The sequence below is a fragment of the Desarmillaria tabescens genome, assembly GCF_030435595.1.
Source record: "Desarmillaria tabescens strain CCBAS 213 chromosome Unknown EV420scaffold_5, whole genome shotgun sequence".
Taxonomy (NCBI): domain Eukaryota; kingdom Fungi; phylum Basidiomycota; class Agaricomycetes; order Agaricales; family Physalacriaceae; genus Desarmillaria; species Desarmillaria tabescens.
In genome coordinates, this window is record NW_026848304.1 from 225,200 (window position 1) to 245,620 (window position 20,421).

The following is a 20,421-nucleotide window of genomic DNA, read 5'->3' on the forward strand; positions in this document are numbered from 1 at the left end:
TTGTTCAATAGCCAATTCCTTCCAGATGTAAATAAAAGTCTTCGCATCCTTCCAGCTAGTAATGATATATTCTCCTCAAGCGTCCGAATTTTTATCGTACATTATGAATATGTTTAGAGTCAAAATACACGTCAGTCCTTATTTCCTGCGAGTTCGGGTATTCTTGGGGAGAGCAGGCAGTGTTGACACACTGCTGAAAGATGCGTCGCGATTCTCCTTTTGAAGGCTGCTTTTAGTCAATTTCAAAACTCCAACACGTTTCCATGGCTCGTATGTTCCCCCTCCATTGACAATAGACTCTTCTAATGCCTTCACACCTTTCACCACTTTTTCACGGAAGCCATGACAAGTCCAATAGTCAATGTTTCTTATGAGAAAATGGACCTGCAATATATCGCTAGGCCTTTTCAATTTCCATTCATGGAATGTCTTCTCATTATCATCATCGGGCCCCGGAAAAGGCGCTGAGAGAATTTTGATTTCCTGCAAAGACCCCGTGGATGCCGTTACCTAGAGGAGGAACATTACAACGGGGGTAACTCTTACCTTTTTGTCCATCGTACCGATACTGGTTGTCTTGCACCAATCGACATGGGCTCGAACAGTCCCATTCGCCCATACAAGACCGAAAACAGGAACATTGATTCCTAATGAATGCAGATGCCTGACTGCGGAGGTAGTAGACATTCTATTCTGTCTGTAAGCATCCTCCAACATCTGATGGACAGGCTTCTTGTCTTCGAAGAAAGCACTTGCGAATTCAAAGCCTAGGATGAGTGCGTTAGCAAGGATAGCAAAACAACATGCACACCAACCGGGTATTTCAGGCAAATTGGCACAGGGCGTGCTCTGAAATCTGAAGGACGAAGCCTTGTCAGCACTACCACTTTTCTCTACAGTTCGGTGGGCTTTGAGCGCTTTGTAAGGCGACGCTTCAGTGTTAGATAAATGGCGTATGGATCCTGTTGGGATTAGAATAACATTATCCGGAATGATTGTCTTTGTGTTTAGAATGCGGAGGGACGTGGACGATATGTCTCCGCTCGACAATGGCTGAGGAAGAGAGATTGGGCATTGGCCCCTGCAGGACCGTTCAGAAGAGATGGCGATAAAATACTGCCAAAGAGAAACATACCTCTGCCTACTCTCAGATACAGCTGGCGTTCGAAATATATCACAGCTGGCGTGGAGATCATGATCTCAGATTTATAGATACCTACCGAACACATAACGCACGTCTTAGCAAAGTCAGCTTCCGAAAATTTCTCCTCGGAGTTGCACATTTTCTTAAGATATTTCGAGGCTTTGAACGCAGTGGCCAGATCATCGTATAACGCCAATGTGTCGACGGATGAATCGTCCTCGCAGAAAAGGGAAGGGCATTCCCTGTGAGCATTTGAAAGAAAATCTAGGAATCCGGGGCGACAAATTGAAGAAATCAAACGGTATTTTTCGGAATCCTGAGTCGGACAAGTTATATAAGCGCCGGAAACTTTCCCATCCAACGAACATACCGTCTTCACCCAAGCAACAGGTATCTTTCCAGACACATTGAGCACCTCATCTACATCAGACTTGATGGTTTCAGGAATGTCGGAGTAAGACACTTGCTCCATGTTTTGACGCGTAGACCACGTCTCGAAGTGTCCAAGGTTCCGTGCGATTCTTCGTTAAGCGTCAGTACCGTGGGTTTAGCTCCAGAGAATGGCATACTCTGAAGCAGAGAGCGTACGGGGGGCCTTTGGTTTCGTTGCTTTTTTCGTGTTCTTCGTGACCTTATTGTCACTCGAAGTACTCGTGCTGTACAAACCCCTCCATTATCATACATAGTGGATATTTAGATAGATACGCACATGTTCGACATTTCGATATCAGTATAGTCGTTCGTATCAGGGGAGAAGTATGTCTATGTATCGCAAGTCTGTTGGAGGTGGGAAGGAATGTAACAGTTCAACCTCCGCGGAAGTAATTTCAACACATCACGTGATCGCATTGATCCTGACTCAATTTGAATACAGAATGACAGTGATTCGTTGAACTTGAAGGTCTTCTCCGGTGCAATTGGCGTTAAGAACTTGGCTCGTGCTACTACTCATTTATGGTGCAAATCTTTATACAAGACAGTCCTACATTTCAGAAGAAGGCGTCCATTACTTTCCTTGAAGCCTCAACCCCGAGCTAAACCAAAAGGGTCAGTAAACAAAAAAAATGCGAAGAGGAAAAACTGACGAATGTAGCTGCGTTTGCAGGGAAGGCCCTGGCCATTGCAGGGCCAAATCCTTTCCAAAGAGCAGCAACACCATCTCGAGCAATGGTCTTTCTTGCACAATCCATGAAACCAGAGTATGTTCCACTGGGCGCAGACTGAATTCGTGATTTTATCACATCGGGTGGAATGGCGAGTGACCACATAGCAACGCCTGCTGTTCCTCCCGCAAGTATTACTGCACCGAGATTGAGATCAGCAGGCGACGAGCCTGTTGGTGTCAAAAACTTCTTGGTAACTTCGTATGCCGCGAAGTACCTATCAGTTCGAGGTCAGATAAGGCGTTTGAGTGCAGAAAACATGCATACGCAGCACTTCCTGGTCCATCTCTTGCTACAGTGGCCACTGAGCCACGGAATATGCTCCGTACTCCACCCTCTTTGTAGAGATGTTTAATCACGTCCAAAACGCCCTTGTATTTCTGTTCAGCACCTCCTTGGCCTTGTACCTGAGCTGATGAATCATCTGACGAATGTGAAAAGCGGCCTACATACCTGGAGTAGGACTTTAGCGCGTTCCACGGGGGCAGTGACCAAAGTCGTAGGAATTGCAGACAGGAAACCAGCCACTGCAAGTTCGCCTATAGACAGGTCTTGGTTTTTTCTGTTGGGAGTTACTGCGTATATTAGAAGCTTTGACATGTCATATGCCTGCACTAATGTCAGTAATGTTGGGTCGTACGGCCATTGAATAGCCGTACCCAAAAGGACACGGCGAAGATAGGTGTGACGCCTAATAGTGGTGGCACCATTCCACGATACATGCTATGTAGCGTTAGTCGAATTCAGAAGATGTCCATCGATGGCATACCCGGAGAACCCATCCTTTGCCAATGTCTTCTTGACGACGTCGAAAGCACCTGTGTACGCCCCCTTTGGTGCAGTCTGCAGCCTAGTCTTTGTCAAGTCGAATGGATGACCTGGCAACCCGTTATTCCTTGAACAAGTTCGCGTCAGCTCGTGAACGCACCGACGAGGACCGCAGCGACACCTCCAAATCCCCCAGCAACGAACGACTTGACAGACTCTGAGGTGGCCGAGGATTGCTTCAAGGTCTCTTCCGCTGCCGGTGCTTCACTGCTCTGATAACGGCTGAGGACAAGGCAAGACAGGAGGCAAAGGAGCGCACCATCGTGTCTAGCGTCTAAAAGGTCTAAAGAGGGTAAGGAGCGGATGAACAGGGTACCAAGCCTTGACAATTTCATGGCACGGATACGGAACGCGAGTATCCCGGTTCACATGACTCCTCCCTTCGGCCTCTCCCGCTTTGCTTCCGTCCTTTTCTTCTTCTCCGCATTTTTATCTTATCGCGGAATCTGGGACCTCCGCGTATTCACTTCCAATATGTTACAGTTATTACAGTTATTACTACTTACAGTTCCTCTATCATGTTAGCATCCATTGTATACACTTAAGAATCATCCCCGTCATCTCGTCCAAAGCCACCCGCAGGCTCATATGTCGCTTCTGTGGTATCCCTTCTCCATACCCATCTCACTCCCAGGAAAAATGCACAGATAGCAAATATGCCCAGGACACCTGTGACAGTGGGGCCTCCGTATTCAACCCACCAGGGAGGCTGGTATGGCATCAGAACACGATCAATCTGGATCACGCCTCCAGTTCCGCCTCCGGTGGTTGTCCTTCCCCATGCCTGTACCCTGGCCCAATCCGCTGTACCGTCTGTACCTCGTGCACCTTTAATGCCTACAATGTACGAATTCGACCCGTCATCCTGCTGGCGGAAGATGATATCTCCATAGCTAGATTCTGGGGAGCGAAGCGTCCGGTAGGTTGCTGAATCGTCAAGAGGGAGTGGTCGATTGTTGTTCAGCGCGTCGCTGTCAGCACCGACAAAATCTCCCAAGCGTTCCGCTGGCGTGGGGATAAGGTGCTGACCCACGATCACCTGCAATCTCGGCACATCTTCAAACAGAGATGTCAAATTATATTCCTTGAACGCGTCATCCGTGGGACAAAGTAGTGTCCATCCAACACCGGACAATCCCTGATCTGCCCACGGAGACCCATCAGGAGGCGCTGTGCCGTTCAGAACCCAGTCGAATCCAGCTTTCGTAACTATGTTGGTCATTGTGCTTCCTTTGGCTGCCTTGACAAGTTTTCCGACAGTCAGTTGAACTGATCTAGGAATCAGGATATCGGAAAGCTCATGAATCACTCCCGTCTGCGTTAAGATGTCCCGGATGTACAACTCGGTCCGCATTCCTGCCCAGCCACCACTTGCACTGAGATACAAAGTGCCGTTCTTCATGCGCTCCAGCGTTAAATCTGATCCTTCCACGCTTGAGAAGGTATGCTGAGAACCATTTCGTAGGCGCTCGGAATATTCCACGGAGTCCAAGGTATGATGAAGGAGAACATTCTCTAGATCACGCTTGGACGACGCGGCTAAGAGATGTGCAGAGACCAATAAACCCAACCGTTTAAACGCAGAATTGTGAGGTATAAGGAGAGAAGTGCGGGGTGTGGTTTTCAATGTTTCTGCAATGGAAGTAGAAAAGACGGCTGCCAAGTATGAAGACAGATCCAGGTAAGGCAAGGCAGTTTGCAACGCGTCAGCGGGAGGCTCTAGTGGCCGCGAGATGAAATAAATCAAGGTATTGTTGACTTCAACTGAGATTTTATCAGTTCGAGGAAAAGGAGAAAAAATTCCAGAACACTTACTCGGCTCATCAATAACGCTAGCACCGCCAAAGAATACCTTCTTCGAATCAGATTTGTCGTCAGTAACATCGACCGCCAAAACCTGTCTGCCACCGTCGAGACCTTTCTCCTCCAGCGCCGTCTCCAGCAACATCCCAGAAGACAGTTTCTTGGGTGTCCAATGGCCTGGGATGAAATGATACTGCAATAATTTCTTCATTTCCTCGGAACCAGGTTCAGGAAGGTCGCTATGACCAAATATCGATAGGACGTCGTTTTTCGGGGCAAGAATCGTGTATTTGGCTTTGGTATCATTGATCAGAGAAGTTAAATCGGCAGAATGGAGGAGAGACACAAAATGTGTGCAGTTCAAAGCCAGAAGATACTTCTCCGGGGTTAGCTGAAGAGCGCCCGGCGGCAGTATCAGGGATGAGACGAGGTGGAGGACACCATTGGAAGCATAAATGTCTGGTTCTACCAAGTCAGCTGAGGAAATCGTGGTCTTCTCAGGAGACACAACAATTTCGAGCTTGGTGCCGTCGATTGTTGTTACTGTAGCAATGTCAGCTTCTGTCTAAACGTTAGACACATGAAAGGGCACGTGCAATTTACTGCTGGATCAAAATGTTCCGACCATTTAACCTCCTCCTCGGCCACAGCATGCATATTCAGAATACGATTGAGATCATCGGTGGCATATTCACTCTCGAGGTATAAACGCTCCAGAGGGTCCAGTGCATCCCATGCGCCATTGATAGGTAAAAACAAGGTTAAGGCCTCGGTGGAGTTGAGAGTACGTGTGATCTCCGGGGTGAGAACGTTGTGGAAATATGAAACCGAGGACAATTTGGAGACAACGGTCGCTGCATAGAAAGGTTAGTTCGAAAGGACATTACATATGGTGAAGACGCACCTAAGTCAGGTGGTGGTTCCAGTATCTTGTTCACACCAAGCAAGATTCCATTGCCTGCATCGACTTGGCCCTTAATGACTTCAGCGCCATTTTTGCCGTTTGCATCCACCCCTACCCATACACCGTCTTTGCGAGAGGCTACGCGTAATCGTTGCGGTTCCCCTCCGAGGCTTCCACCGGGAATAGGCATCCATGGAGGGTACGGTGGCGGTTCCTTGGAAGGGGGATCGACGGACGTACGGGGAAAGTGCAGGGTCTTGAGCACCTTAACCGGTTCAGAGTCGTCGGGGAGAGAAGAGATGGAATAATTAAGGAGATGGTAGAACAATTGCTGCCTGAGCTTCTCCTGGAGGTTGTCGGTTAGTATCAGGCTGGAGTCGTCGAGGACGGAATTCCAGAGACTGTTTGAATAGTGCTTAATAGCGTCATTTGTAGGTGCAAAGAGCGTGCTTCCGTTCAAACGGTTGAGAGTTGGTATGAGACGCGCCCTCTGTAAGAGACGGAGCAGAGAGGTATAATCCGGGTCGGCAGACAGTGCGTCAACGAGGGTAGTGGAGGTAGTAGATGGACCGGTCAGCGGTACCTGTGCCGGGCTAACCAGCTGCACTGGCAAGCTGAGCAAAGCAGCGGCAAAGGCAAAGCGCCAGAGACGCATAATGTTGCGTAAACGGTAGCGACGACGACGACGGCAAGGCAAGTCAAATGAACGGTAGGTGAAGTTGAATGGGAAAACGAGGCTCCGGCGCCTTTGACTGCGTGTTTCGGACCAACGTCATTGCCACGAGGCATTACTTATTTATTTATTTATACCATATTGGTCAATTAGGGTTTACCGTCCGAAACACCTTCTACACCCGCAATGAGCCCTTGACCGACTACCGCGACGTACACTATGCTGAATCTCCAGCAGAGCTATCTTGGAGCGCCAAATACTCGCCTTCATCACCTGGTGCTGCCCCATGAGACACTTCTGGTATTGTCACCTATCCTTGACCTCCATTTCAACGCGCTTATCCTGCTCAGCTGTATTCCACTGCAGATGCTGTCGTGATACTCAATGCCGCTACCCTGGAGGTCAGGCGGGTACTCGCCTTTTGGGAGGCGTTCCCGAGCCTGATTCATACGCCAGATAATGTGTCTTGCATCTCTGTAGACTCGGGTATGAAGCTCGTACGTCCTGCGGCTGATCTCACCTATCCGTGCATGACAATTGTTTAGATAGTCGCTTCAATGGGTAACAGAATAGCTTCATGGTCTCTTTCTGGGGTCCAACAGGACACCTGGCACATACATTCGACCCTGGTCCTTCCTCCAAACCATAATGTTACTGCAATGCACAACAAATCTGGTATTTGCTACGTTCTTTACCCACGAATGACGCGTCTGACTGCATCCAGGGCTCCTTGCCATTGCCACCGAAAGAAGTCTGTCCGTGCATACCCTCATTCTGGATAACGACCTGCCTACTTGGGCTCAGAAGTGGATGGTTCGGTGAGTAATCGGCCGTATTCAAATCGCGCTCCCTTACGTATTTTCAGCCTAAAGGATGCACCTCCTATAGTGCGCTTCGCGCCATCCTTGATGTATATTGCCACAAACACCAAGTTTGACAATTCTGTCAAACTTTACTCTACGACTTCTGGTCGACAAACCCAAGTCATCCCCCATCCTCGGCCTATTGAAAAGGTTTCCTGGCGTCACTCGCGAGTGTCGAGTCGGTTTGTGCCTCGATATCTACTACATCCTAAGCTTAACTGATTTCCAGAGACGATTTGATACTGTTCACAGTTACCTCTGATGCTACCCTTCGAATATTCTTCCCTGTCCTTGATTCTCCACAGTACCTACAACTTCATGCTTCTCTCGACCTTTATTCGTCACTGCCGTTCTCTATAACCTCTGCGCACCCCGAGATACAGCATTCCTCTGTCTTTTATCTGGACCGTGAAGTCATTAGGCAGTCATCTGACAAAATTTTGACAAGTTGTCCGAGCCAGAATAATGTTCGTACCAGGAGAATCCAGGAGATCAAGGACGAAGGATGGGACCTATTTCTACGTGTACTCGGGGATGGCTCTATTGTTGTGACTGCCGTAACTGTAGGTTTTTCCCATTCTACTTCGTGTACTTACTTATCTCTTCCTCAGAACATCGATCGCAGACCTCCAACCCTCCTCAATAAATTTACACTTCAACAATCCCCACCTTCCACGTTACCGAGTGTTCCAAAATATCTCTACTTCCTACCTAATTCTACTAAACCTCTCGATCACTGTCGTAACAGCACCTCATCTCACCTCATATGAATTGTCGCCGGTGGCCTTCTTCGATGCTCAAGAAGATGGTCTCAGAGCACGCGCACACGGCTCTGAAGTCTCTCCGGAAGAATATTCTGAAATAGTACGGTTCGTCAGGACACCGGAAGGCAGAGGAGTTGGTGTCATTCGCAAGAGTAGAGGTCAAATATGGACCCTTGCTGAAGGTGACAAAGAGCTGATTCGTTCTGGCTCTGGTGGCTTGGGCGACAAAATTGTCGTTCTCGATAAAGGTCAGTTTTACTCAATGTATAGAGCAAGCCCATATTTACCTCCTGCATGTAAAGGCCGGACGTTTGCGACATACAATACATCTGACACTACGCTAACACTACATACCCAGCCTCCTAGTTCACTCACCTTACCTTCGATTAACTCTTTCTTTACTCTACCATCGAAATCAGACGCCGAGTCTATTATCGGTATCACTGACGATCTTTCGGTTTATCATATCCAACTTAGAACTGCAGGTTCTACGACGCTCTTCCTGCATTCCCATGGCCCCCTTCCTCTATCTTCCCCTCCTGCTATGATTGTCCCTGTTGATCCTATGGCCTGGGGTCTTGATCATCCTTGGATGAAACATGATGTACTTCTTAGCGTGTCGGATGTCGGAGAATTAGGATTTTGGGTGCCGCAAGAGAACGGTCCGGAGGGTGCCTCTGCGGGTTTAAACGGGAGAGAGAACTCCACCGCTTCGACATGGGTTTGCACCGGCAAGGTCAGGACAGGGAGGAAGGCCATCAAAAGGGCGAAATGCAGCTCTGCTAAAAAGACAGCCCTGAGTATGTTTGTATCTATCACAAATTTGATATTTTTACTGATTTATTTGAGAACAGTTGTCCCTTGTTCGGAGGGGGAGGAATTGACAATATGGGATTCGAAAGAGTCAGAATTTGCCTCTGGACTAGAATATCGGAGGGTATTCAGGTCTTTACTTCGTCATCTATATTGTCCTGTGTTGATACTTATCGGAGGCTTAGTGAACCTATCAATGACTTGGACTGGACATCCACTCCAGATATGCAGTCTATCTTAGCTGTCGGATTTCTGCATCATGTAGAACTTCTTTGTCAGCAGCGAATGACGTACTTCGATGAAGGACCCGGATGGGCAATTTGTTGGAAGATTGACATTCAAGGGTGAAATCAAAATTATGTTTAGTCTGTGTCTCTGCTGACGCTTTACCTCCAGCTTCATCCCTTATCCTATCAGCGACTCCATTTGGCTAGCCAATGGATCCTTTTTACTAGGCGCAGGTCATCAAATGTTTTTGTATGGACAAGATGTATCTTCCTCGAGAGGAAGTATCACGAGTACTCTCAGTGACGAAAGTCTTTTTGATTATGTGGCGCGGCAGAATGGTCCATTAGAGGATTATCATCCCCAGATGTTATTGCAGTGTCTTCTATGGGGTATGTCATTGACGTAATCTTCTTGCGGTCGCCTCATTGTTTTTTGACAGAAAAGGTGGAATTGGTCAAGGACATCATTGTCAATCTGGCGAAAGACATTGAAGCAGGAAAGTCACCGAGAGATTTTACTACTGTCCCTGTCGAACGCTTTCTTCGGCCCGGTAATACCCTACAGGTATGTCCCTAATTTGTCTAATTAATACATACTAGATTTCTTGCCCAGAGAGCTTCACACAAGAAACGTTACACCCAGCTGTTCGATGGACCAGATCTAGGGGATGACAAGTAAGTCTACTTTGCTCTTCCTTCGGAATTTAACACTCAAAGCGCACAGCGAGGAGAAAGAATTCTCAAGATCCCTTGTCATGCGCTTAATTGAATCACTGGAAGATCGTCCATTGCGCCATCTAACCCCCAATGAGCATGCACATCTCTTGGTATTGATACAAACGACATTAGAAGTGATCATTTATCTGCCTCTTGATGCCCTTGTGCTGAAGCCATGTTCTGTAGATAGACGAGCAAAGTCGGTCCCTGGATGCTAACGGGCTACGATATTTGATATCCATGCGGTCATTTTACATCCTGAACCGCCGCGCATCTACCCCAGCAAGCCCGTCTTCGAAAGGGGGTATTCCACGAAATACGGGCCGGCGCGAGCGACTTAGATACCGGGATATGATTTGGGCGTTTCATAGTGAAAGTCATGGTCTGCTCTTGGAGGCCTCCATTGCTGCATGTAATGGGAAGATGGGATGGTCCGACGCCAGAGCCCTCGGTATATCTATCTGGACGACTTCTGTGGAGACACTGGTAACGGCATCTTCTTTTCAGATACCAATAATAATATCTCACCTGATGGCTAGAAATTACAAATAGAGAGTATTGCTCGAAACGAGTACATGGTGGACCGGGACCCAACGGCATGCTCCTTGTTTTATTTTGCCTTAGGAAAGGTGAAGCTGGTACATAGCTTATGGCGACAGGCTGCATGGCATAAAGAACAAGGTCTTATGCTCAAGTTTTTGTCTAATGACTTTTCCGAGCATCGATGGCGGACAGCAGCACTCAAGAATGCCTACGCACTTTTGGGAAAGCGCCGTTTTGGTATGTATCTTTACTGTGCAATCGTTGCTTAAATCTAATGTCGATGATAGAATATGCCGCCGCCTTCTTCCTATTGGGACAATCCCTTAAGGATGCCGTCAATGTCTGTATAAAGCAGCTAGGCGATTTTCAAACAGCCATAGCTATAGCTCGTGTGGTTGAGCAAAGCAATGAGGGACCCGTATTCCTGGATATATTGCGAAACACAGTGTTACCAACGGCATTCAAAGATGGTAACAGATGGCTTGCTAGTTGGGCGCTCTGGTTGTTGCATAAAAGAGACCTGAGCGTTCGCGTGCTTGTGGTGAGTATCGTTATTTCGCGATGTCTAGCCCTCGGTTAATACTGTAACTAGACTCCTTTGCAAGACCTTGTTCAGTGCCCTTGACATTCAAGTCACTGATATCGGCGAACCTCACTACGACGATCCAAGCCTCGCCCTCTTATTCTCCCAGTTACGATCAAAAACTCTACAAGCGGCCAAGGGAACAAGTGAAATTTCCGGGAGCTCAGAATTCAATTTCGTGTTACAGATCGCTCGTGTCTTCTGTAGAATGGGTGGGTCCATTCCTTTTAGTTATATACTTAGTTCAAAGACTGATGTTATACAGGTTGCCACGTTCTCGCGCTGGACCTTGTGCGGTCTTGGGTGTTTGATCGCCCCTCTCCTCTCCTTATGAACGGCGACTTCCAAGCTGAAAGCAGTAAAGATGGCATTTCTCCGCCAAGTCCGACAATATCGCGTCGTTCCCGATTTACTTTCGAACCAGGTTTACGGCGCCGATCATCAATAATGATCGACATGGATATTACTTCCTTACCTCCTACGCGAACAGCTTCTCCAGAACGAAATGGCCCAAAAGTACCGCCCGTAATCCAGGAGGAAGTCATCAAAGACGAGGGCGACTTCTTTGCCAGGAAAGCAGGGTTGGGAGACCTGATGAAGTCTGCAAAGCAGGACGTGACGGTTCCAGAGTTCGATATGAATGCATTCTTTTGAATGAGTTCATTGCTGTGAGGATCTTAGGGTCACTACAAGACCTCGGATATTGATTGTATGCGACCAAAAAGTACAATGAATTTATTTAGATTCCTGAATGAGAACAAACATTGAAAGAAGAGGTTATGCCGTGAATTAGTTCGATACTTCGACCTCTCGCTTCTTGAGGACGAGATCGGACCCAATGACACGCTTCCAAACGTCTTGGACATCCTCGACCACAGTCTCAAAATGAGACGTGGCGTCATAAGAACGGGTGATGAAAATGTTGTCGCTTTGGCCCGAAGAGGTCGGTGTGTACAACGGGGTGATGGAGACGAATCTAAGCATATAAAGATCAGAGATGTACTCTCGCCCAATAAATGGTGCTTACTTGTCGTGAATGGGACCGAGAAGTTTAAGACCAGGAGCAATCTCAAGCTCGGGCTTGTCTGTCTCAACGATGGTACTGACGATAGCGACATAAATGTCCTTAGCGCAAACATTGTGAGTAGAAGAAACCATCGCGATGTAAATATCTATTAGGAGCATCAATGATATAAATGTTCAATATCCAGTTCAGCACGTACCGTTTCGCCGTCCAACCTGGTTTTGAGGGATGATGATTTGACAACTGTCGCTGTCATCGGTACCGGGTATAGGATGCTTCAAGAAGCAGATGGCTCGGACAACTTTATGTTCCTCTATCACTCGAACTTTTCCTCCTGAGATCTTTCCAGCACCAAAGTAGCTTGGGTCACCGATGACTTGCTTAGCCTTCACCGTTTCCCCGCCGCTGGTCACACCAACGAATTTGCCATCAGCATCAGTGACAATTTCATCGATGGCCTTGTCAAGCATGTAAGTGCCCCCATAGATAGCACTAAGACGGGCAAAGGACTGCGGTAATTCACCAAGGCCGTACAAGGGGTAAATGTATGGAGATTTTCCGTAGCGGGCCATGGAAGACGTGTAAAGTACGATCCTGTTGTAGGTTGGGCGTGCTGGTTTTGTAATGTAGCTGAAATAAAGTTAGCAGAGTGATTAGATTATAGAGCAGATACTGACTCGTCATCTAAATAAAGGGCCATGGCGTGTCCAATAAAATCCTGTGTTCCAGGCTCCAGGCCAAACTTGTCATAAACTGTTTTCATCGTATCCTTGTCAAGATCAATGCCTGAATTGGATCACTCAGAGAGAGGAGGACATAAATCGCAAGCATAACCGACCTTGATGAGTGGACGGATCCTCGTCCTTCCAGCTCTGTAAGAACTCAAAGAACTTCTTGGCGCGCCGCTTCTCGAAAAGCCCCATCAAAGGGCTCCGAACGGCCTCCATCTCCGTGCTGGGAACCTTGGAAATCTTGCCATCACGATAGACGAAGCTCCCCGCGATCTGCTTGAATTCAAGATAGCGGGTAACATCAGTGTGGACGAGGATCCTAGTGAGCTCGCCGGATGCAATGATGAACTTGGGAATAAGGTCAACGGCGTAGTCGCGGTCGCGTCCAAGCTCAGAGGGAGGGCTCTGGTCGGGTCTGAACTTGCGATACAGCTAGGGGATCATCGTCACTGGTGTTTTACCTCTCGCTCTGTAAGAAAACTTGCCTGGGTCAGATTCAAGCTCGCACTGTCACCGCCGTAATAGTCATTCCTGTCCATATGCAGGACCTTCTTGCCTTCGACAGACAGCAGACCCGAAAGAATACATTCGGTTAGTCCTGTACCGAGCACGATGACCTATCCGACAGCGTCAGCTAGAGTATTGCGCCACGGAGCCTAGTGCGTACATCGTATTCTTCATCCATGACAGCGAGAAAGGCGGTGAGAGCGTGAGACAGAAAGACGAGAGGAGCAAAGGAATAAAGATGGTTGCTACAACGAAACCCTGGCTGCCTAATATATCACTTATCGATGCACGTGGCGGGCCTCGACATTAACACTTCTCATATTCACTGGCTGTATGTACATTGAAAGAAAAAGGATAGAAGTATGGCGTCAATAGTAAGTGCTATAAATTATTTGTTATACCGTACAGTGGAAGGTCCAAGCCTCCATAATACAACGTGATAACCTGAAGGTAAACGTCAAAGCAATCAAAAAAGCAACTAGGATGAATTACAACGTCCAGAGCAAAAAGACCAGCCCACAAGCCACAAATAGGAAAAAAATCATCAAGTCAAGATTCGATCTTAGCGTGCTTTGAGCGCTCTGCAGATCCCTCATCACCCTGTGAGTCAAGCTTGCGCTTGCCAGCTGCCTGGCCGCCAGATTGTCCGTTTGCTTCATTTTGCCTTCTGATCTTCCGAGCGAGCCTCTCAAGAGCTGACAGAAGTCGTGTTAGTCGCAGATAGAAAACCAAAAGTATTGACATACCGTTCTCGTTTCGACGATAGTATTCCGCCCACGCTTTTGGCGATCTTTGTGTATACTGTAAGAACAGAGAGTTGGGAATGGTTAGACGAAAAGAGAAAAACGAGACCTGACCTTTTCGCCAAAAGGCACCCATTTTTCTTGAAAACTTGCCGCACCAAAATCAGCAAATGTGGCGATGTGTCTTGCAGTAATTGCTAGGTCTGCTTCAGTAAACGGGCCACCTTTCGGTCCCATTGAGCTTTCATCGAAAGGCGGTATCACGAGATCATCATCGTCTTCCTCCTCGATATCGTCGTCACCCTCTGCGTCCTCCTCTTCCTCCTCCTCCTCCTCCTCTTCGTCGTCGTCCTCTTCTTCCGAAGTAGTCAAGTCGCGGTACTTAGGACGAGGTCGAGTGGAAGGCTTCTTCTCCTCTTCAGATTCCTCTTCATCAGTAAGTGAGTCACCCCGAGCAGCAGCAAGGATTTTATCCGGCATATCGTGATTGTTTGACCAATATGAATACCAGGACTGGCTGCTATGATGAGGTGCCTATGTTCAACTTTAGCATAAATGTATACGGAGCATCAAGTCAATAAACACGAGCCTTTTCTGCCAGTAATTCACATAGATCGTTGCGTGATAAGCTTGGATCTTCTTTCAGTCGTCGTAGAATGAATTTAAGGAAAAAGTCTTTATCCTCAGGTGTGAATTTATTTCCGCGGCCTTGAGGAACAACTTTAGTTGGAGGGGTAGGGGAACGAGAAGGAGGGTCGGGAATCTTGAGATCTGCATGAGGAGGTGGTAGATGTCGGTCAAAGACAGCGGTGTGAGTCGTAAGACTATTGATGGTGCTGCGACGACCAACTGTAGGAACTGTAGACGTCGCAGAAACAGGCGTACTTGATTTACGCTGCCGGCTTTGTTGTCGACCTTGCTGCACATTGGGATGTGGAAGGGTCGAGGACGAAGCCACAGGCGACGATTCGACCTTGAAGCTGTCCATCGAAGGTTTCTTTGCAGTAACCACTTTGACTTGGGGTCGCTGGTAGTTCATCAGGGGGTTGTGGGAGTTGATGTACATACTGATTTCGCGGTCTATACGAAATTTATGATCAAGATAGTAGTCTTTCCACAGACTCGCAGAGTGGCCATTTCTCTAAAAATCCCATGATGACGCGTAGATTAGAGGTAATATATAGGGACTCACCCCGTGAAGACTGTTCAACGCATCCTTGTACGACCCATTCTTGGTATGACACGAAATCAGTGCCCTGTAGAGCAAGTCTTCGTCCGTCTTTTGAACAGGTGCAGAGTTGGCAACTGCATCATGAAGGACTTGTTGAGGAAGGAAAGATACATTGAAACCATTCATCCCCATTCCCATGCCTCCTGCACCGTTGGTGAAGGATTGATTCTGCATTTGACCCGACCACGGCAAGTTGAATTGCTGCTGAGGCGGTTGCGGATTGTGCATCTGAGTTGAGGCCATCGAGTTCTGCGAATATAAAGGCCACTGGTTCTGGTTGGCCATTCCGTGGCCCGACTGCGAAAGCGGCTGCCTCATGTCCATATTGTTCGCGTATTGGTTGGACGCTGCCGACGCCTGAAAATCGGGGTACGGATTTGAACTGGAAGAAGGAAAACTATTAGTGTTGAAGCCATTGACGTGACCATTGTTGAACTGCATGGCGCTGGTGTCCTTAGGGATACTGGTGGTAGCCGTTCATGACGATGGGCTCGACCTGCGGGCTCCTGCAGAGCAGTTGGCTGCAAAAAATTCCATTTCCAATGATCACGTGCATATTCAGAGCCCCGTGCCGAGTTCCGGGGCAAATGAAGGATTAACTTCCTGTAAGTACCCGGCCGCGGTTCAAATACCCGGTAGGTGTTCCACTTCCTACTTACCAACGACCACCATGTTGTCACCAGCGAAATCTCTTCGTTACATCGCCCGTGCTCGTACCTTCAGTTCCTCATCTACTCTCAGCGCTCTCAGTGCTGCTGCTCTTCCTAAAGCAGAACAACTGTCTTCGGAATGGAAGGGAACAAGTGCTACCGGAGGCACCACCAAGAATTTCATTGGAGGCCAGTTCGTCGAAAGCAAGTCTTCGGAAATGGATTGATGTTCTCGACCCAGTATGTATGTTTGTTGCGCACTAGATCCGCTTGCTCATTGTCTTCTAGGCGTCGCAAACGTTGATTTCTCGCGTCCCCCAAACGACCAGCGCAGAATTTGAACAAGCGGTCGAAGCCGCTTCGGAAGCCTACAAATCGTGGAGCCGAACTAGTGTCCTTGGACGTCAACGTTTTGCTATAGAGTACTATTGATCTCACCGCGTCTATGATCCTACTTGTTCATGGACTCTTATCTGAAGGCTTCAATCTCTGCTTCGTCAGAACGCAGATGCTATTGCCAGCAGCATCGTATTGGAGCAGGGAAAGACCCTTCCAGGCTCGTCACATCAGTTATTGTGGGGAAACGAGTTAACGTCTCACCTCCAGATGCTCACGGTGACCTCCTTCGTGGGTTGCAAGTCGTGGAGTCCGCAATCGGTATCACTTCTACCCTTCTGGGTGAGAAAATAGAAGGTTGTCTTCCTTCTACATTCGCCGTCGTTCACATCTGACCAGCACGCCTGGAATAGTCAGCAAAGATATGGACACAGAAGTACGAAAAGTACCTCTAGGCGTGTGTGCAAGCATCGCCCCCTTCAATTTCCCAGCGTAAGCGACCTATCACGCGTTCTTATGAAATCAAAAGCAAATGACGCGCTTAAATGCAGAATGATCCCTCTCTGGACAATTCCCATGGCTGCCGTCACAGGCAACACTTTGATCCTGAAACCCTCGGAACGCGACCCCGGCGCCGCTATGATTATAGCTGAGCTATGCCAGCGTGCAGGTAGGTATAATTACAAAGGCCCTCTGGAAGTCTGCTTAAACCTTCCTCTAGGTCTTCCTCCCGGTGTTCTGAACATCGTTCACGGAGGTGTCCCAACGGTCAATGCTATTTGTGACCATCCTTGCTATCAAGGCTATCAGCTTCGTCGGAGGCGACAGAGCTGGAAAGCACATTTATGACAGGTTTTGATATTTCATTCTGCATTTCGTGTTATGCCTCATGACGATACAGGGGAACGCAAAACGGTAAACGCGTGCAGGTACATGTCTAACTTTGTCGCCTGACGCTTGCATGTTTACCCATCTCTCAAGGCTAATATGGGTGCCAAGAACCACGCTATCATTATGCCTGATGGTACGTGTATCCATGATGGGGGGCTACTATTGCTTGATCTTTCATTTTGGTAGCTAACAGAAATTTGGCTCTGAACTCGATTATTGGCGCCGCTTTCGGAGGTATGTAGGACTATCGATTCGACATTGGACTCCGTCATTAATCCCCGAAGCTGCCGGTCAACGATGTATGGCCATCTCTGTCGGTAGGTTTTCGGCCTCGAAATAAATACCCCGATCTCTTATTTTCACGATCGGATCTTCTGTAGCATTGCTCGTTGGAGAGTCACAATCGTGGTTACCGGAGCTCGTGGAGCGCGCTCAGAACCTCAAAGTCGATGGTGGCTTTGAGCGAGGAGCAGACCTGTTCAGTGCTTTTTGCTCCTATCATTTTGACTCATGTTCAAATCTTTGATGCAGCGGTCCTCTGATCTCTCCGGCTGCGAAGAACCGGGTGACAAGTCTTATATCGTCAGCTGAGGAGCAAGGGGGAAAAATATACCTTGATGGACGGGGTATCCCAGTTCCTGGATATCCTGATGGAAACTTCATCGGCCCCACAGTCATCGAGGCCAACACTACGATGAAGTGCTACCGGTCAGTATCTACAACTATCCGTATGCTTATGCGTCCGACTTACCATTGTGATAGGGAAGAGATCTTTGGACCGGTCTTAGTGGTTGTGAAAGCTGATACGCTCGACGATGCTTTAGATATTATCAATTCAAATAGGTATGGAAATGGTGCGGCGATATTTACGCAGTCAGGAGCGACAGCCCGGAAATTCGAATCTGAGGTTAACGTCGGCCAACTTGGTATCAACGTTCCAATTCCTGTGCCATTGCCTATGTTTGCTTGGAGCGGAAACAAGGTTCGAAATATACTTGTGACTTTCACTAATGTTTCCGAACTTACATGTGGACAATGCATTAGGGAAGTGCGTTGGGTGACATAGGCTTTTACGGTAAAAGGTAAGGACATTTGTGTTGGGTGAAGAAGAATAACTAAATCTGTATAGCGGTATCAATTTCTACACTCAAAACAAGGTATGTCTAACATTCATGGTTGCGTCTGTATCGTGGGCTAAAAGAAGGTAGACTACGACCAGCCTTTGGAGAGCTGAGGACGCTGCTGGAACCCGAGCATCTGTTAATATGCCCACGCACCATTAAGAGATTCCGTGCGTCTGATAGTTCAACTACTACGGGATATAATGGAGAATGTCAAAAACTAAGATTACTTCTGAACGTTGACGAGTTGACGCCTGAAACGTTCGTAGACAGATGGAACAAGCCGACCTACCTGTCAACATGAAACGACCTTCAAAACGCTCAAGCGGTAGATGACCTGCCGTATCATATGATTGAAAAGACGCAAGTCATACGAGTGATACATGGATTGAACTGAAAAATCATGTAACACAAAAACGGGGCTTGGGTATACCAGCTAAGAAGAGAAAGACACAGCGTCCTTGCAACCCGCTTAACGTAATAAAAAAATAACAAGAAAAAAGCCGAAAAACCCCAGCGGCATAGGATTACCAAGAAAAGATTGTGAGGAGTAAACGAACGTTGGGAATGCCATAAGTTAGAACCGCAGATCGGGATTATAACATCGGTACCGCATTTTCATCCTCAATATCTCGCTGGGACGCCACCGCTGTAATCATACGCATCTTGGGAACCGTATCCCATCTGGTGGTGAAGAGGAACACCGACATCATAAGCAGGCCTCAGTCATGCTAGGACCGCGCGCCAAGGGTTCCTGCATCTCAGGTTGAGGGCTAGGTCCACGAGCAAGGTCTGCATAACCCCCGACGGGAGCAAGATTGGCTGGGGGAGCAGTGAAGTCGTGCTCAGGGAGAGGTCCCAATTCCCCTGTAGAACCGTGTCCGTGCCCGGACTCAGACGTGGCTCCATAACCGCGTCCCGAAAGACTGTTAGAATGGCTGAGACCAGAGTGGAAAGACGACGTGTCGGACGTAGCACGATGGTGGCCGATAACTCCACCATCATCACCGGTCGTAGGCTGCCAGTCGATAGGTTGCATACGCTTGTCAAATTGGGATGAGCGACCTAGCTTCCACTTCCTAAAGATGGTCCATAGGATGACAATACCACCGACGGATGATGCAACAACGATGAGAGCGGTTATTGCGGCACTCTTGGCAGAAGTAGAAGTGCTGCCGCTAGCCGCAGCTGAAGCAGAGGCGGAAGCAGCAGAGGCCGTCTCGTCGACCGAGGCAGTCCTCGTGATAGTAGAATGCGAAGTATTGCCTGTATCACCTTGAGTGGCAGTAGCAGCATCCTGGGTGGTTTGCTGCTGCTGTGTCTGCTCAGTGCTTGACGTGGAAGAGGTGGTAGTGGATGTAGAGGATGTAGAAGTAGTCGAGGTGGATGAAGAGGTGCTGGATGGGGATGAACTGGTGCTGCTAGAGCTGCTGGTCGACGTGGTCGAAATAGTCGAACTGGTAGAAGTTGAAAGAACTGACGTCGTCTATAATCCTTTTTGTTAGTAGAGTTAAATGATCCTATTAGAAGACTGACCGAAGGTGTCGAGATGGATGTCGAAGTAGCCGAAGTAGTCGAAGGGGTGCTTAAAGACGACGTGGTAGAAGAGGATGTCGACTGGCTCTGGGCCTGACCCTGTGAGATACTCTGGGTACCAGAGGCCGTAGCACTGCCAACGACAGCGGAAACGCTGTTAGCAGCGCCGCCATTCTCCTGAGGAGCTGGGGCGCGCTTGCGCATCATCCTGTTCAGGGATTCATGGTCACGGCGAACGACCCCAACATGGCTGTTGGCTTCTGAAGAGACGACAAGGGCGAGGACCAAGCAAATAACGAGCGTGAAGGTAGTGATTTTATACAATCTTATCGAGGACATGGTGGATATGCAGGATTGACGAGAACAGGATGCGCTTTATCCTGCAAAGAAACAAGTCAATACCGCAAACGAAACGAATGAGATAGCCAGTGAAGACGGAGGTAGCTGAAAAAAAAAGACGACGAATTGCCATCAACGTACGTATGAAATTCAATCCACCGTCTACACAGCCCCAAAGGTGAAAAAGACAGTCAATGCTCTCTCAGTAGACCTTAATGGTCTTCTACGGGGTGGAAGGAGGAAAAGAGTGTCGTGAAGAAGGAATCGGATGCTCGAAATATGTAAGT

At 48.1% G+C, this 20,421-nt stretch overlaps 6 protein-coding genes across 6 annotated transcripts; 2 read left to right on the top strand and 4 right to left on the bottom strand.

The window, feature by feature from the left end:
* Window positions 1-26: 26 nt before the first annotated feature.
* On the bottom strand, window positions 27-6,578 carry EV420DRAFT_1626932 (uncharacterized protein). The gene is made up of 19 exons (XM_060476024.1): window positions 5,843-6,578; window positions 5,517-5,792; window positions 4,951-5,481; window positions 3,712-4,899; window positions 3,642-3,646; window positions 3,236-3,347; window positions 3,077-3,185; window positions 2,967-3,030; window positions 2,761-2,916; window positions 2,575-2,714; window positions 2,230-2,524; window positions 2,155-2,178; window positions 1,714-1,766; window positions 1,515-1,665; window positions 1,237-1,460; window positions 1,136-1,180; window positions 816-1,081; window positions 547-767; window positions 27-483 (listed from the first exon to the last, which is right to left on the bottom strand). Exons 1-19 carry the CDS (start codon window positions 6,495-6,497, stop codon window positions 139-141), a joined length of 4,860 nt encoding a protein of 1,619 aa, XP_060336029.1. The 5' UTR covers window positions 6,498-6,578; the 3' UTR covers window positions 27-138.
* A 97-nt stretch (window positions 6,579-6,675) lies between these two features.
* Window positions 6,676-11,705, top strand: EV420DRAFT_1512226 (RAVE protein 1 C terminal-domain-containing protein). Its single transcript, XM_060471637.1, has 20 exons — window positions 6,676-6,815; window positions 6,866-7,012; window positions 7,061-7,190; window positions 7,240-7,333; window positions 7,381-7,560; window positions 7,608-7,941; window positions 7,990-8,116; window positions 8,184-8,390; window positions 8,445-8,942; window positions 8,997-9,087; window positions 9,141-9,299; window positions 9,352-9,572; window positions 9,623-9,747; window positions 9,796-9,857; window positions 9,907-10,033; window positions 10,086-10,385; window positions 10,439-10,679; window positions 10,730-10,983; window positions 11,048-11,237; window positions 11,291-11,705. The coding sequence occupies exons 1-20, from the start codon at window positions 6,735-6,737 to the stop codon at window positions 11,677-11,679; spliced, it is 3,957 nt and encodes a 1,318-aa protein (XP_060336030.1). The 5' UTR covers window positions 6,676-6,734; the 3' UTR covers window positions 11,680-11,705.
* EV420DRAFT_1512231 (GDP dissociation inhibitor) lies at window positions 11,706-13,544 on the bottom strand. Its single transcript, XM_060471638.1, has 7 exons — window positions 13,448-13,544; window positions 13,266-13,397; window positions 12,888-13,212; window positions 12,727-12,835; window positions 12,249-12,679; window positions 12,053-12,197; window positions 11,706-12,001 (listed from the first exon to the last, which is right to left on the bottom strand). Exons 1-7 carry the CDS (start codon window positions 13,463-13,465, stop codon window positions 11,815-11,817), a joined length of 1,347 nt encoding a protein of 448 aa, XP_060336031.1. The 5' UTR covers window positions 13,466-13,544; the 3' UTR covers window positions 11,706-11,814.
* Window positions 13,545-13,836: 292 nt separating this feature from the next.
* Window positions 13,837-15,702, bottom strand: EV420DRAFT_1637152 (uncharacterized protein; the record flags this gene model as incomplete). The annotated part of the gene is made up of 5 exons (XM_060476671.1): window positions 13,837-13,982; window positions 14,034-14,088; window positions 14,145-14,564; window positions 14,614-15,171; window positions 15,223-15,702. The coding sequence occupies 5 exons, from the start codon at window positions 15,700-15,702 to the stop codon at window positions 13,837-13,839; spliced, it is 1,659 nt and encodes a 552-aa protein (XP_060336032.1).
* A 229-nt stretch (window positions 15,703-15,931) lies between these two features.
* Window positions 15,932-18,421, top strand: EV420DRAFT_1617783 (methylmalonate-semialdehyde dehydrogenase; the record flags this gene model as incomplete). Its single annotated transcript, XM_060475276.1, has 18 exons — window positions 15,932-16,108; window positions 16,200-16,333; window positions 16,391-16,439; window positions 16,468-16,471; window positions 16,518-16,604; window positions 16,661-16,739; window positions 16,799-16,917; window positions 16,969-17,015; window positions 17,050-17,099; window positions 17,149-17,176; window positions 17,229-17,271; window positions 17,325-17,372; window positions 17,423-17,455; window positions 17,519-17,615; window positions 17,670-17,846; window positions 17,901-18,120; window positions 18,183-18,220; window positions 18,358-18,421. 18 exons carry the CDS (start codon window positions 15,932-15,934, stop codon window positions 18,419-18,421), a joined length of 1,494 nt encoding a protein of 497 aa, XP_060336033.1.
* Window positions 18,422-18,625: 204 nt separating this feature from the next.
* Window positions 18,626-20,381, bottom strand: EV420DRAFT_932041 (uncharacterized protein). Its single transcript, XM_060484037.1, has 2 exons — window positions 19,796-20,381; window positions 18,626-19,745 (listed from the first exon to the last, which is right to left on the bottom strand). The coding sequence occupies exons 1-2, from the start codon at window positions 20,132-20,134 to the stop codon at window positions 18,969-18,971; spliced, it is 1,116 nt and encodes a 371-aa protein (XP_060336034.1). The 5' UTR covers window positions 20,135-20,381; the 3' UTR covers window positions 18,626-18,968.
* Window positions 20,382-20,421: the final 40 nt, after the last annotated feature.